Here is a 16,246-nt window from a genome sequence, read left to right as displayed (position 1 = left end):
TAGAATTTGATTACAATTTACATCTATATGAGCGGTGATGCATGAACATGAAGGGTATACATGTCTATTGTACAATGTATAGTAATGAGGTACGTACCAGTATTAAGTATGAACATATACATGTAAAACTGCTTACTGACTGGATTGACAAATCAAATAAACTAAGAGGACCTGAAGTTGCGATCCTAACAAGATCCTCTTCAGAGCGGCAGTGTAGATAATGCACACTACCATGACCATACTGGTACGGTACATGAACATGGGTTGTTGACATGTAAATGTACTCGTTATGTACACACATTAATATTGTCTGGTTATGTGTTATCTGTGTACACATGTATAATGTACAGGCCTTTTTACACTACACAAAGTCTCGAGTGGTGGTGGTGGTGGGGGGGGGGGGGTGGTCCCGAGGCGACACAGGGGTGAAAATGAGCCACGATTCACACAAAACAATATGGTGCCTTATAACAAAAGACCCTGCATACATAGACTCTTTGCACTACGGCCATCTCTGAGGTACATGTACACGCTTTTGTTTTTAATGCTTAAACCTCTTCACCTCTTGTGCATTCATTGTTGCTAACAATAGTGACACCACCATGTTAAACTAGAAACACCATCTTTCAATGGATGGCTGCTGATCTGCAATGTGTCTAGGTGTACAGTACCGATATTTGTTCACTGTGTGCACTCTCCCATTTGTGGCAACACACTACACAAAAGTACAGGCATAGTACGGGTAGGCATGGATGGGCTGTGTATATTAATACAATGCATCCCAGACACATTGTATGCATGTACCATACATGGTGTAGAGTTGTTTATCATCTGTCATGTCTGTATGCCTCATGGTTCTTTGCAGTCTGTCACATGAATGGTTCCCCATGCATGCATGTCTTTTTACATGTTTAACCTTAACTCCTTAGGCATTATAACATGGAATTTTGTGTCGGGGTGATGTAAATCAAATTAGGTTTTGCCCTTCACCGACGTATAAACACTGTATACTCAGTGTGTTACTTCCTGGGTGAAAATTGGAAAAAATCACTCGGGTGGGACTCGAACCCACGACCTCCTGATTTACATCACCCCGACGCAAAATTTCATCTTATAATAGTTAATGCGGTACCCTTGGCTATGTACATCAGATTCGAACCATCCAACCGATCCCGTTAGCTCGGTGGTCGAGTGGTAAGACATCTGCACTAGAAAGCAGGAGGTCGTGGGTTCGAGTCCCACCCGAGTGATTTTTTCCAACTTTCACTCGGGAGGTACATGTAACACACTGAATATACAGTGTTTATACGTCGGTGAAGGGCAAAACCTAATTTGATTCCCTAGGCATTTTTGTTACATGTAGCGAGCAACATCCTCCAACTTGCCCCCATGTAAAAATTGTATACAGCCTCAATCCTGCAAAATCCTCAATTACTTCTTGAATGTGGTCCTTGGAAGGTGGCCACTGCCTCAATCCTGCAAAATCCTCCAGCAATCACTGTCAATATGTTGAGGCAAAGCCAATGACATCCTGGGCAGTGCGGATGATTTCAAGCATAATCTACCGGTAGGCCTTGATTTATGCATGGCTAAGCATAATTTAACAACACAAGGTTGGCCCAAGACCTTGTAGAGCAAAATGAAAATCTCATTTACTGATTGTGTGTTTTGGTTTTGGGCATATCGGCTTTGATAACGCATTTAGACAAACGCAGATCTATACAAAAACTGTACAAAAGCCGTACAAATTGGTGAGTTTTCCATAGGTTTGTACACAAACATGGATGCGCCCAGCAGGCATCACTTTGTACATTTTATCAAGTCATCTCTATGGTACAACTTCATTTTTCACAACATGTTATTACTTTAATTTCAGCCTTTTCAGTTGCCAATGACACATACACCAACCATGGAGTGGGCAATTGACTATTCTTTACACACCGAAAATGTATTGCATGTCCATATTTTACAGATAATCCTGCCTATACCAGCACCTCCACCGAGATAAAATGCATTGATAGACGGACTACCCCAGGGGTGTCATGGCAACGGGGTTGATAAAACAGATAACGATACTTTGTTTTGCATTAAGCTTGTGTAAACAGAAACGTCATTGGAGACCTTTCAAAATCGTCTATTTAAATTGGAGAATTGCATAAGTTTTATGCACGGGTACGTGTATGATGGTGCAAGCACACTTTCGTTTTCAGTTCGCAGCACAGGTCAAAAGAAACTCCTGTTAACATGTGGGAGCTTTTGTTTTAAAATTATTCCTTCTTATGAGAATTTATGGAGGTCATAGTAATTCCATTAAGTACTATGAGTTATTAAAATAAAAAAGAAGAAATATCGTTTGATTGATGGATAGGAATGACTTCAAATGATATAGATCTGCGCAAGTTGTATACTTTGTGACCACTTTGAAGAACCCCAGATTGAGGGACACGCTGCATTTGCGTACTGGTCCGTGAAAGTATGGTCATGGAGCTCTAACTCCATGGTATGGTACACACGTACGCATTCACTTAAAGAGGAATGTGCGCAAACCGATAGCATTCTTGGCTTGAGCGTCAGGCATGGTCAGCAATGCATTTGAATGTCCCTCCCAGTGGTCTCCCCAAACTCTCCCATTGCAACCGTTGAGGGGGTATTTGTGCAGGGCAGTGTTGTATTCGAGTCTATATCACAAGTCCCTGCAAGTCCCTCCAGGTTCTTCACAAGACCATCACAGGTCCTTCAGTCTTGAGTCAAGTCACTAGCTATTTCAAAGGAACTGTTACACAAAAACATTCATTAGTCATTATTCATCCGGTTTGTTGTGACTGGACTTGTGAAAGGACTTACTGTATGATTGACTCGACCACAACACCAGTGCACGGAGTCCTTATCGGAAAGATCTTTGGTTATTCAGAATGACTGGAGCTTTTTTATTCCTGTGCAAATGAATGGAAAAGCACCATGACACCACACAAATCATCCTATCAAGTACACATATACCGGTACCTGTCCAGCCAAAGGCTTCCTACATATGTACTTCTTATCCTTTTGGCCAGATTCTGGAAAGTGCAGTCTAAATCACGCCTTCCCACTACTTCATGGATCGGTACTCTCCCTAAAATGTACATGTACCGTTACTCCCCTCTGCATGTACTCCCCCCTACATACATGTATGTACCCGGTACCTCCCCATATCAAAGTTACTGTGTGACAAGGCATCTACTGTCCCTATGTAAATGTACCGGTACGTTCGGCTTTTTCTGGCCTATTTGCCCTTGTATGAAAAAGTTGAGGGCTTTGTTTTGGTGATTCACCAGAGTCAAGTGAGGGTAAGCTTCCTCAGAAACTGATGGTGCATATGAACTGCTTTGCACGTCAAAATCATGCCTTGCATGCAAACAGCACAACTATCCAGCCACGTACTTTCAATACACTTCCAATTGAATGTTCAACATTGTACTATACACCTGATCATTTGCATTTATCCCCAAAAAACCTACCAAATTATTATCAAATACCTGTCTTGGATTTTTAACGATCATACTGGTACTAAAAGCATCCTGAGAAATTACATGTACATACATGTATGTATTCCTTCCAGCTTGCTGTCATTTAAAAGAAATCAAGAAATGTAGGTAATTTCCAAAGTTCAGTCAATAGATTCATTTTTGGAAATAAAGAATGTTATTGATGAAATCGTGTTTCATGATCAAAAGGTTGTGCATGCTTTTTTCCCTTTTCTCGAAACGTGTTATATCCACTGAGCTGAAACTTCAACAGGTTAGGTTTTGAACAAACTGCTTTGGATTTTGAGTGGTGTTATTATTGGAAACAAACAAATTACAATGTACGCGAAAAGCAAATGATCCTGTATGCCTTTAAAGTGTTCCAAATCACGTGCATAATTGGTAGACTGTACACACTGCGGTATGTACGGTAGCATTGACTGCAGTAAAACCAAAGGCAATGCATTACATACATGTTGTGCAACTTGGATGTTTGCTTTCTCCTTTTGCCTGGGCCCCTGTTATGATCAAAGTACAGTGTAATCATTGCTCACTATTCAGAGAAAAAATAATTACAACGGATGGAAGTTTGTATTTTATATTCATTTTTAGATCCATCCTCAGACCACATATATGTACATGCACAGGATGTATGCAATGTCAAAAAAAAATATTAAAATTCTCAAATATTGCCCATTGGTGTCCAGTACTTGCAGTATTGAGCATAACATGTACCGGTAGGTACTCCCCCAATTACTTTAGTTTTTTGGGTTTTTTGGTGCAAATTAAGACAAAGAGACTCAATACCACAAAATAGTGAATAATATTTTGCAGTCATTTTACACACTTTAGCCCAAATTAATTCTGTGGGGGTTATTTGTGCATTTTTTTTTTTTTTTTAGCAGCACGATACTGAAGTCTTCTTTACAGTCCCAATATCGTGAACATAAATATACCGGTACATGTACAATGTACATGTACCGGTACCTGTATCGGTACATACTGTAGTATGCAATATGCATTGCAATGTAATGGTTTCTACATGTACATGTACATGTACATACGTTTACATTGTAAAGAAAAAAAGAAGTCCCAAACAGCTTACAATAAATCTGCCTGTTTGTTTCCGTTATGAAACATTTCTTATACTGTGTGGATTCCCCCCTCAAAACAAATTGGGGGGGGGGGGGGGGGGGGCAACAATTCTGATATACACGTACTTGTACAGTGGCTTGTTTGCTGTCAACCCTAATGCTATTGATCCTAATCATGACACGCAGCACAAACATGGGGAAAAAGGTAATTTTGTGCCCTGAACTCCAAAGACAACAGATCAGCAGTACAGACTCGGTCTGCGCTGTTTGCTTGAAGAATATATGACCTTAATTAGAAATCTGTGTAATTAAACAATGTACAAGGAGGGACCGCAAACCGCATTGGCAAATACATTTGTCATGCTTGGACACGCACGGGGAGCAGTGAGATTGCCGCAGGCACGGACAGGAGGTAATCTAGGATCATCACTTAAGAATCTGAGTGCGGAATACAGGGGTGGAATTGGATAGATGTGGAATTGGATAGATGTGTAACAAAGTCATGAACATGCTGAAGAGAGATTTTGTTCGCCCCATCCACGTTACAAGTGTAGGATTTTTAATAAAACTGTTCAAAGATTTTTTTCTAGTCCATGCATTTCCAAATAATTTAATATGCACTGTATGCTCTTCAAGAAATGATAAACTTCCGTCTAAAATTTAATCCCTGTTTCCTTTATTGAAGAGTTTACTTTTATGTACACAAGTTTACGTGGTACCGATACATAGTGTACATGTACATATGCATGTACAACATGTACCGGTACACGAACATTGCACACTTTTTGCATATACTGCTCAATTATATTCCAATTGGCACCTTGATATATACGGTAAAATAAACCACATGTACTTTGTACATGGATGTTAACGGACAGGTACGCATTTTATAAAGTTCTGTGCATTACACCTACATTTGTATACATGTATGTACAATGTACCGAGTACCATTCATATTCAGTTGATCAGCCATAATCCTGTGTGCTATAAAATGTAAAATGTTGTAAACACGGCAGAAAGTCAGATTGTCATTCGTATATATGGGTCGTGAAATTGAGAGTGAAACTGCCTATATCAAAACAGTTTCTGAATGTCACGCATCAAACAGCTACCCTTGCATGCCATGTATGCTTTTTAGTCAATGGATTGTTTTGCCATCTTTCGGGCCTCCCATAGGGTATTTGCATGTACCGGTAGATGCCAAACTCCCTATTTTGTCATGCAAATGTATAAAATGTACATGTACCTGTACGGTGCATGTACCGTAAGTAACCCAAACACCTCATTTTTAATTCAAGGCAAACTTTAAACGCCCAATTTCAAACCCTGTCTTTAACACTCCGTAAAACTACATGTATGATTATAATGTACATGTACAAATGTACATGTACATGTATGTATGTAAACTGGGTCCTAGCTCTATGGTACGATGTGGATTATTATTACACGCAGCAATCCAATGATTCTGTAGTATCTTTTATTGACTCATAAAAGTGTTAAATTACATTTCAAGGGAAAAGTGAGAGACAAAGCTCCTTTAAATGTGATCTAGCACCACAGGGAAGCTTTTCCTCCTTGCGTAGGTGTAACTGATCCCTCGTATTTGCCTGCGGCGTACTCACGCGCCTCTTGTATGGAGGGACGGAGATTGCATTTTTGACACCCTAGATCGGTTCACCGCTCACTATTACGTCTCTGTCTCTGTCTTCCTCTGCCTCCTCCCCTAAGGTGTCTATCTTATAAGGCTGTGTCATCTTGGGTTCGGAATTTCGGAAATCAATTTTTATTCTTCCATTTTGAAGGTTAGTGGGAAATGGAACTAGAGGCTTTGGGGCGATGGTGACGATCGACTAACAACATGTTGATTTGCCTGACGACTCTATTATCTCCCTGTCTGACTGGCAAATTCAGCTACCGGTACGTCATCACAGCAGTCAAAATCAATCCAGTGACTGTTTTTTACAGTCAAGAATTCCCTTGTTAATTTGATACAGCCATGCTTTGACTGGAGGTGATTGATACAAATGTATGCTACCGGTAGCTGTACCTACCAGTTACCTCTTTTGTCTGTTGATGGAATTTGACTAGCCAGTGTTTACATGAAAATGTGATCTGACTGCGTTTTTGCTTGAAATGCATTGCAGGGAAAGTGGAAGAAAGTGTTGACTGTCTGTGACTGATCAAACAATGGGAGGGTTAACTTATTATTTGAAAAAGGGGAAGGATTGCAGACTGATTGTGTTTTGTATCCTGAAAGCAAACTCTTTGTCTTTTTTTTTTTTTTATCTTGGAATGGAACAGTAGGGAGTACATGTACATGTAAGTACTTAGAAATGTGTGCTTCATATTGCTCTTAAGATTGGCAAAGTTCCATACATATAAGTATACAAAGTTAATTCGAATTTTAGATCCCAACATATTATTTTTTTATGGGAACAAAACGGGGTTTCCCCTGATCAGGCTGCGTGATGTGCCAATGCTCAATAATGACTGTGTTTACGTTGTGCAAGCACATTTATAGTCATTTCATTATATTTTTTTGCATGCTGTGAAAGTAAAATGATTTTGGAGTACACATGTATATAGGCCGTATCCACTTTTTATCTTGTAACAATTGGAGGACTTTGAAGGATTGAGGATGGATCCTAGCAAAAAAGGCCAAGGCGGTTAGGGTTAAAGCTACAGTCCATCATTTGCAGCTATCTAAAAAGTAACTGACGTAAATATTGTTGAAAAACATTCTTGGTTGAAAGATAGTAAGGGAACTAAACTCCCTGTGAAGTTATTCTTTCTGGCAAGCTGTCATTTTGAAGAAATCAATGAAAGAGAGCCTTTCCAACGATGCGTCTAAGACGCATCGTTGAAAATTTCCCTTTAGTAGTTTGTTTTTTCATTCGGCAAAGCACGCGCAAGTGTTGACAAGATGTACACGCGCGCGCCGGTTGCTATAATTCGTCGGATCAGTGCGTGACATCGCGTAGCTGCAATCGGCCCTGTGAGAACGTGTCTCGGACTCTGAATTCAGGCCCAATTCAAAACATGATTCAGCAACTTTTGATTTATAACCGAGATCCTAGAATTTTGTTTTTCTTGAAATATACAGCTGAAGCTGAGCTGAAACTTCATTAGGTTAGTTGTTCAGCACCCTTCTTTCGATTTTGAGCACTTTTGTTGCTTCAAACGAACAAGATCCACAAATGACAAATGATGGGCTGTGCCTTTAAGAAGACAATGTCCTCATTAGTGATACATAGTGTATACATACACACCTGATATTTTACCAAGCTTATCTTTTAATTTTCAATCTTTACAAACAGGCACGCACAGAATGTAATTGAAGAATGCTGTTTATGTACGTACATGTAATTGCAGACGACATTTCAAACTTTGCTCATTGCATTGATTAGGTACACAATAAGCAGTTTGCGGAGGTGATTCTGAAATGTGACTGTCATCTTACATGCGTGAAAATTGATGAGATGGATTTGTAGTCTGTTTGGCTGTATATTAATTATGTCCGGCAGATAAGCTTACCAAGTGGAGGAGAGCCATAGGGAGAAAGCAGGCCAACCCAGAACAGACTGGACAACGGCCTCAAAACCGACAACGAAGATAATGATGTACATCTTATCTGATTAATGCACCTGTTATGAATTGGTTTGTCAACTTTTGATCACATTAGCTGCAACATGAAGGGCAAAATTCTCTTTCTGACTTCAAATAACTTGGTAGTATTACAGTGTTAATGTTGCAAAAATAAAACAAAGTCCCACTAATGGCCAGAAAGGAAGTTCAAGTAAACTGTTTTTTTTTTATTATAAATTTATGTTTATAAAGGCAATATACATGTAATTGTGCCAAAATATCAAATAGGACATCATATTCATAGTGACATAATTCAAACAATATTCCGGGCATGTCTGCTTATGTTCAAACAAATACATGTATGTTAAATGGTCCGAAAATGTCTGATGTGTTACTATTAATATCTTGTGCATGCAACTAAGCTACTGTACGTACATTTAGCCAGCAATATGCTAGTTGCATTCCTAGGCATGTACCGGTACTTGTAGGGTAACCCTAGGCCATGGATCAGTGGTGCTTGAATATTTGTATGCCTCCACTTTCCAGGCCTCTGCACAGAAATGTCATTGGGGTGTTATCCCAGTACATCCATACATGTATGCCTTCTCTTAGGGGTTTGCATTTCTCGAATAATTTAGAATTTGATTATTCTACCTTGCACTTGATTGAGTCATTCCTTCCTCCATGACTGAGTATTCCAGTGTTTGAAATGCACTGATTGAGTTTAACATGCGCCAGTCGAAACTGGCTGCCAATCGCAATTTGTGTGCAACCGAAGTGGTCGGAAATCGACAAATATCTTATTATGTTACCGGTACGTGTCAAGAAGAGGTAGCATGGCTCTTTTTGGCCGATCTTGAAGAAGAAGTTGGAGCATATATTTCTCTTTGAAGCTCTCAAATCATGTGCGAAAATGGATTTCAACAACAGTGTGGCATTGGCAAACAATTAAACCACGCAACTTTACACAATATTTGAATTGAAATAAACACTTTTGGATGAGTGGTTGGTGATCGAATGTTATATATTCGGTGTAGTCAGAACAGCCATTCCATCTAAATACATGTACCGGTACATGTATCTGTTGACAGTCAAGTCTGTATGATTCCTTATTTCATGTACTTGTACACGTACATGTAGTTATGTTGATGAGCCGAGCGATTGTGTTCACCAATATTGAATGTTGACATCAGCCCTAAATAAACCTCCCAGCTTGTCCAGATGGCTGCACACTCTGCTGTTGTTGGATTCCATTGGATTCGGCAGAAAACCTGGAAAACGTAAGAAAAAATTTGGGCCTGAATTCAGCGTCCGAGACGATTGCACGCAATGTCGCACACTGATACGACGAATTAAAGCAACCACGCTGTTGTTATTTTACTGAATAGACCTGATGCGTAGCAGCCATTTTAGAGGACAATGCCTTTGTTTTGCTGAGACATACATCTATCATGAGTGAACCTTTTGCGCATTCATTGTTACCGAATTAAAATAACAAAAGATGCCCTCTAAGATGTCCGCTACTCATAAGGTCAATGAGGTCCGCTCATGCGTATCCCTGTAGAACAAAAGCACGCACCTCAAATACGGCTGCAATGCAAAGGCTCTATTATGGCTTGCTCAAGCAAACCGTACCGCAGGCCTGCCTGTCTGTCTGTGTTTGTGCATGTGACACCCATTTAATCCTTTGCTGGCGATATTCACAGTGTCGTGAACTTTTCGGTGTTTGCACAGTCATTCTCAAAATTCCCAAATGTCAAGTTCAACCCAAAGGTTAAAGTGCAGGTCAAACTTCAGATTGACGTCAAGTTTTGTCATTCCCACTAGGAAACAAGTCATGGGTGATTGGTTTACTTTCAACATGCGCCATAATAAACACACAACAGACACTGAGCGATGTTCCAGGGGGTAGACATACACACACTATGGAAAGTCATCATTCTGCAAACTGTACAGTACATATTGTGTAACGTGTACATGTTGTACCAGGCCTTGGGCGGACTTTAGGCCTATGACATCGGAAGACTGTCTCCTGAAACTTTGTTAGGAGCCTTTGCGATTCTTTTATTTTTGAAGGAGCTGAGATTCATGCATTTACATGTGAGGAGTGTTTTGGAAACATTTGTTGAATCTACCGGTACGTACATTGTACATGTAGGCATGTTCATGCATACTATTTGGACCGTGCATTCTTGCTGTACGTACATGTACCGGTTCATGTATACATGTTTGTTTCTCGGAAAGAAAATGTATTTTCACTTTTACCAAGTTGCAATATTTTATTCACTCATGCCTTTTTTTACTCTTATACTTTTAATAAATAGACTTGCTGAGCCACTTGTACACTCTTTCATACCGGGTAATTGCTCTCAAGACCCATGCTAGTTGTGGTATCGTTGGCATGCATCAGTGCTGTGAATAGATCATAACCCCAAAATCACGCCACTTGACAACTACAACTTCCTAGTTTGCTGAAGTCTGTGCCAAGTGGTCGGCTCGATTGAATTTCAGGTCTTTACTCTGTTACCTGTTTCCTTGTTTCAGATTGACGAATATCTCTGAAGTGACGCTGGAGTGAGATGTGCACGCACACAAGATTCCTAATGAGGTCACAATCGAGCGCAGAGCACTGACTGCTGTCTGCAAAGCAGAAGCCTTTGTTTTTGGCTGTCAAATTGTGGATTGTCACGGCAGCACCAGACTACATTCACCTGTACAAACTGAACAGCAGCTCACGTGTGGTTGTCGGACTGCTTCAGTCAGCATGAAGCGGTTAAAGAGAAGACTGTCCAGCACGTTTCGTGCCAACTCGGTGATTGAGGACTCACTATCAGAACTCACAGAGAGTATGAGTATAGAGGAGAATGGAAATACATGTAGCACGCGAGAAGGTGAGTATATTTAATCCAAAAAAAGTTTTATTTTTGTGAAGGGAAACAAAATGTGGTGCAAAATACACAAGTATATTTTCAAATTAAAAAAACCCACATACATGTAGGGAATCTGACAAGGTGCATTATAATGTATTTGTCCGGAGATCGCAGGAGGAAACCCCGCTCTTGTCAATTTCTTTGGTCAACTATAAAATAATTGTAATGATTTCACCGGGTTGGGCAACAATGGACATGACAAATGACCATATTAATTTAAAAAAGCATGAATGCCTTGCTACCAATTGCTTTACATTTGTTGTTGGGTGTTTCATTAAGAACTGCAGAAAGTTTTTAATCTTTTTAAATGCATTTTGCCAAAAATATGAGCAAAAATGTCATTTCGGACAAAACATTTACACCGTGTCAATGTTACGTCCAAATATGACATTTGTACTTTTTTTTTTAAAAATTCTGTGAAACATAACCCACATTCACTTTACCTACTTCTGACAATACATGCAACACAATAAGAAAAGCTTTTGTTATGGAAATCAGGTATCAAGTGGAGCAGAAATGATAGCTTGGTTGTGGACGTAACATTGACACGGTGTCAACCCCAAATGTCACACTTCCATTGAGTGATTTTGACACCATTACATCCACATTAAGGTGTTGTTTCTGCTATATTTGAACCCTGATTTCGCCAAAACAAAAGCTGTTCTTGGTGCATTAGGTGTCCAATTATAAATATATGCAATGTCAGTGTGGGTAATATTTTACATACGTGTAAAATATGGCAAAAAAAAGAATATTTGGATGTAACATTGACACGGTGTCAATGTTACATCTGAATTAATACATTTTTGCTCATATTTTGTCAGAGTACATTCAAATGATTTAAAACTTTCTAAAGTATTGAAACACTCTCAGACAAATATTATGTTGAGCAATTGTTTAGAATGCATTGAAAATTTTAATAATTATAACCAAATATTTGGATGTAACATGCACTGTTTCCCAACCCGGTGGAATGACCCATCTTTTCAGTTTCCCTGTGTTTTTTGTTGTTGATAATTTGTAATAAAAAGCCGTACCCTTTCTCAGTGATCCCCATTTCCCAAGTTCGCAGCATTGCTAATATGTTGCTAGCATCTTGACTTTGGGTGTGTTCCTTGGCTACATGGCACACTCAGGTTAATGGCTTCTGACTAAAAGGCCCTTGAACAAACATTGACAAAATGGGGAAGTGCCAACATAGGGCTAGATAGCTCAGTTGGTAGAGCACTGGAACAGCAATCCGGAGGTCTCAGGTTTTAACCCGCTCCAGTCAATTTCTTTGTTCGAATTTAAAATAAGAAGTATATTTTCTTTCTGATTTCGCACAAATCTGTATCATCTTCATGTGAGGCCAGGCGTACCGGTACAGCAGCAATGCGTTCAACTTAACTGCCTCTTTGTAACCATTGAGGGGGTGCTTACAACGTATGCACATAAAAGAGCGAATGTAGCAACCTCGTTCCCCATGGGTACGATCTTGGGAAGCCATGTTGGTTCTCGTCATGCCTTGCGTTCTCTTAACACCTGGAATTATGTAATATAAATCTCCCACTATTTGGGACATTTAAATTAGGACTGCAGTCGATGCAATAAAGCGCAACGCAGTGCTTTAAATTTGAAAGTTTTTTGTTGTTGTAGAATCATTCCTTTAAAACATGAGATTTCGACGTCGCGTTATACATGTAAGAGCAAGGATTTATATGTACCTCTGTCGTCCCTTTACAACACAAGACACCTTTATTTTGGGCTTCCAGACTCCATATCGCATAGGCAGCGTAGTCTTGAAAAAATGTTCTTACATAACGTGGTGTGCAAGATATAACACGAGCACAGAGTGTGCGGTCTTCAAAATACGCACCCAGTACACTCTGAATAGTCAGTCAGGGTCGTTTATGTACCTTCTAGACGGCCAGGGGTTAGTGAAGGAACGTGCACGCAGCCCATGGAGTCAAGGCTATGAACATATTAACCTTAGTTTTGTACTCTGCCAGAGTTGTGTAGATTTCTTCAGGACTTGACTGTCTAGTTTTTGAACGTTGTTTCAGACATGGTGACGCAGAACGGCACACGGGGCTCCGACGGGGAGAGTGACCAGACATCGGGAGCATCAGATGAAGCCTACACACCGGTACGACTCAGGCAAAGACCTCACAATAGACTACAACGACGGTTTAGTGAAGTAAGTGGTCCCTGGAAAAAAAAAAACAAGCTCAAAATGATCTCGGAAGCTGCGGGCCAAAGCGGCCAATGCATAATTTGTGTTCACGTAGGGCCTGAGGGACGAGGTGATTGATATCATTGCAAGGCTGTTGCTGACGTTTGTTACTAACCAACCAACTAATAGAGAGACATGACCATTTGTTGATCTGCTTTCTGCAGCTAAAAACCAGTCCATCGCAAGGCCATTACAAGACAGTCACAAGTCTTGTCACAAGTAAGAGAGGATAAAGAAGACCAGAGGAATGTGTTTGACACAGTTCCTGTGAATAGCTTGTGACTTGACTTAGGACTGGATGACTTGTGAGAGACTTGCGAGTGACTTGCGAGTGACTTGCGAGTGACTTGCGAGTGACTTGCGAGTGACTTGCGAGTGACCTGCGAGTTACTTGCGATTGTCTTGGGAGTGACTCGGGAGTGACTCGGGAGTGACTCGGGAGTGACTCGGGAGTGACTCGGGAGTGACTCGGGAGTGACTCGGGAGTGACTCGGGAGTGACTCGGAAGTGACTCGGGAGTGACTCGGGAGTGACTTGGGAGTGACTCGCGTGTGACTTGCGAGTGACTTGCGAGTGACCTGCGAGTGACCTGCGAGTGACTTGCTAGTGACTTGGGAGTGACTTGGGAGTGACTCGTGAGTGACTTGTGAGTGACTTGTGAGTGACTTGCAAGTGACTTGTGAGGAATTTGTGAAGAGTTGTGATGGACTGGACTTCAACACTAACAATGATAACAGATTGTTTGCTCTGTTTGCCATGCTCAGTATAAGAAACTTGCCAAATTTTCGTTAGAATTTCTTATTGAATGATATTTTGTTTCCAACTTTCCTTGAAATATATATCTTTATTGATATCTGGTAATATTCACAGTTGTAAGCTCACAAGTTGTTTGTTCGACAGGTTTGTACTGTGAAAAGTTTGATTTTTATTTAAATATGGATGCTGATGAATTTGAGAATGGTGGCTTTAGACAACGTTTAACATCGGGGAACTTCACCGTTGGAATCCCTCAGTCTCCTGAGCATGGGCAGAGTTGTACTGTCCAAAACATTGAGTATTCCTGGGTTCTTTTCAGAACCTCACAAACTCACAACAGAGATTTGCCATATGGTGCAACCTTAAGTCTTTATCTTATTACTTTTTCTCTAATGATGTTGGAAATTAATTATTATCCATGTGGCACACAGATGTTGTTTTCCAGAGTTGTGAAACTATTTTGGTCAGTGTGGATTGAATTCGTAGAGTTTTCCAATTACCGGTAGGTTGGGGCGAGCACCTTTAGGGAAGCCTTGTCCGACAATTTCTTGGTTTCCTAATGAGTTTTTCCATTAATTTAACAATAACAGGCAAATGATGTACATGTAACTGTACATGTACATGTACTTTGTATGTAATACGTGTTTACGAAACTCTAGTGTGTAGAGCATCAGTAAATGTCAGGGACAAAATTTCTTCAAACTGGAAAACAAGTTTGAAATTGTACTTTAATGAAAGCGCAGAAAACAAACAACCACCCCCCCCCCCAACAAAAAAAATTTTAAAAATAGAATTTTCAGCCAAATTATTATGTGATGGATACATGTATTGCATGTGACTAACTTTTTAGGGTGGGTGTTGGAGGGGTTGGGGGTGGAGCTTGGGGTTTGTAAGGGAGGGAGTGGAGAACATAATTTGTTTTTTTTACAAGGCACATCCTCTTTCATTATAATCCAAATTTATCAGTGCGGTACTTTTAAAGGCATCATTTTCAGCCGTGTCCACATCCTTCCTAGAATTTCCTCCACCTACGCCTTTAGCCGGTTGTTTTCTGTATGCCTCAAACCAATCATTAACTAACGACACGATTCGCCAGCCGAAGCAGGTTGTGATTTTAGAAAGATGTACTGTCCACAGGTTTCACTGCCCCCCCCCCAAAAAAAATATATTAGTTTCTTAAACTTGCTATTTTTCTTGCAATAATAAAGTTATTCAGTTTGGAATGAGACAAAGCTTGGCCCACATTTAGGTATGGAATTAATACTTTACAAATTTTATGTTATTTGCGGCTCAACAAGAACTCAGTTCTGACAGGATGGACTGATTCCTGCCCCTATCAGGATCAGTAATGTATGGACCAGGTACCAGTCTACTCCCACAGTACGTGTTTGTGTGCAAAAAAAACCCATTTTTTTTTTCTTTTATCGGAAGGGTTCAAAAACTCTTAAAACAAACAATAGTAAGGTTTTTTTTGTTTTAAGTTAAAATCAACTTTACAAGTCAAAACCTCCTCGAGAAAAAAACTCCTCTGATTTTGTGAGGAGCGCAAACAGTACATCTTTAACTCTTTCGTCTCTCTCCCTCTCCCAAACTATCGGCTGTTTGCGCTTTCAGTGTGTTGTGTTTTCCCCTTAGGCAGCTATCTAATGTTTCAAATGTCACATCTTTATTTTCACACTAAGATGTTTTTCGACACTCTGTGATGGGAAGGATTATCCAGGCCTACCTCAGGGAGTATTGCTTTCATCTAGAGACACTGTTTCGTTTTTTTTTTTTGGAGGGGGGGTTTAAAAATTTCGCTGTTGTTTTTGTCAGTGTTTTTTTTTCCATGAAGCAAAAAATTTAACAAGGTAGAATGGGCTCTGTGCACGAATAGTGGATGGCATTTTGTGACCACTAACCCTAACTCCCTACTTAGTTTTACAGTACATGTATGTAGCAGATCATGTCCGTCAAAATCCATCACTGCCTCTGCTTCACATAATGCTTCTGGACCAAAACCGTTGATACATGTACCGGTATCTACCACTGGTGTGAAGGGAGTTGCATGCAGCCTCTCACTCGTCACTTTTTGTTGACATGACAGTGAGCTGGATGGGAACTGCCGGTGAAATTGGATAACCGTGTTTCGTTATGAAACAAACAAAATTAGGATAACTGAAT

The 16,246-nt window shown here is 40.1% G+C and overlaps 1 protein-coding gene across 2 annotated transcripts in view; it reads left to right on the top strand.

The window, feature by feature from the left end:
• LOC119726646 (cyclin-dependent kinase 17-like) overlaps window positions 1–16,246 on the top strand; it is a 75,015-nt gene that overhangs the window by 13,141 nt on the left and 45,628 nt on the right. For both annotated transcript variants that reach the window (XM_038198407.1, XM_038198408.1), the window contains exons 2-3: window positions 10,727–11,073; window positions 13,158–13,291. In XM_038198407.1, the coding sequence (XP_038054335.1) occupies window positions 10,947–11,073; window positions 13,158–13,291 (261 nt within the window). In that variant the 5' untranslated portion in view covers window positions 10,727–10,946. The remainder of the gene's footprint in view (window positions 1–10,726; window positions 11,074–13,157; window positions 13,292–16,246) is intronic.

The sequence above is a fragment of the Patiria miniata genome, unplaced genomic scaffold (assembly GCF_015706575.1).
Source record: "Patiria miniata isolate m_02_andy unplaced genomic scaffold, ASM1570657v1 HiC_scaffold_2, whole genome shotgun sequence".
NCBI classification, from domain to species: domain Eukaryota; kingdom Metazoa; phylum Echinodermata; class Asteroidea; order Valvatida; family Asterinidae; genus Patiria; species Patiria miniata.
Note: the sequence above shows the minus strand (reverse complement) of the source record. Positions and strands in the feature narration are given on the sequence as shown.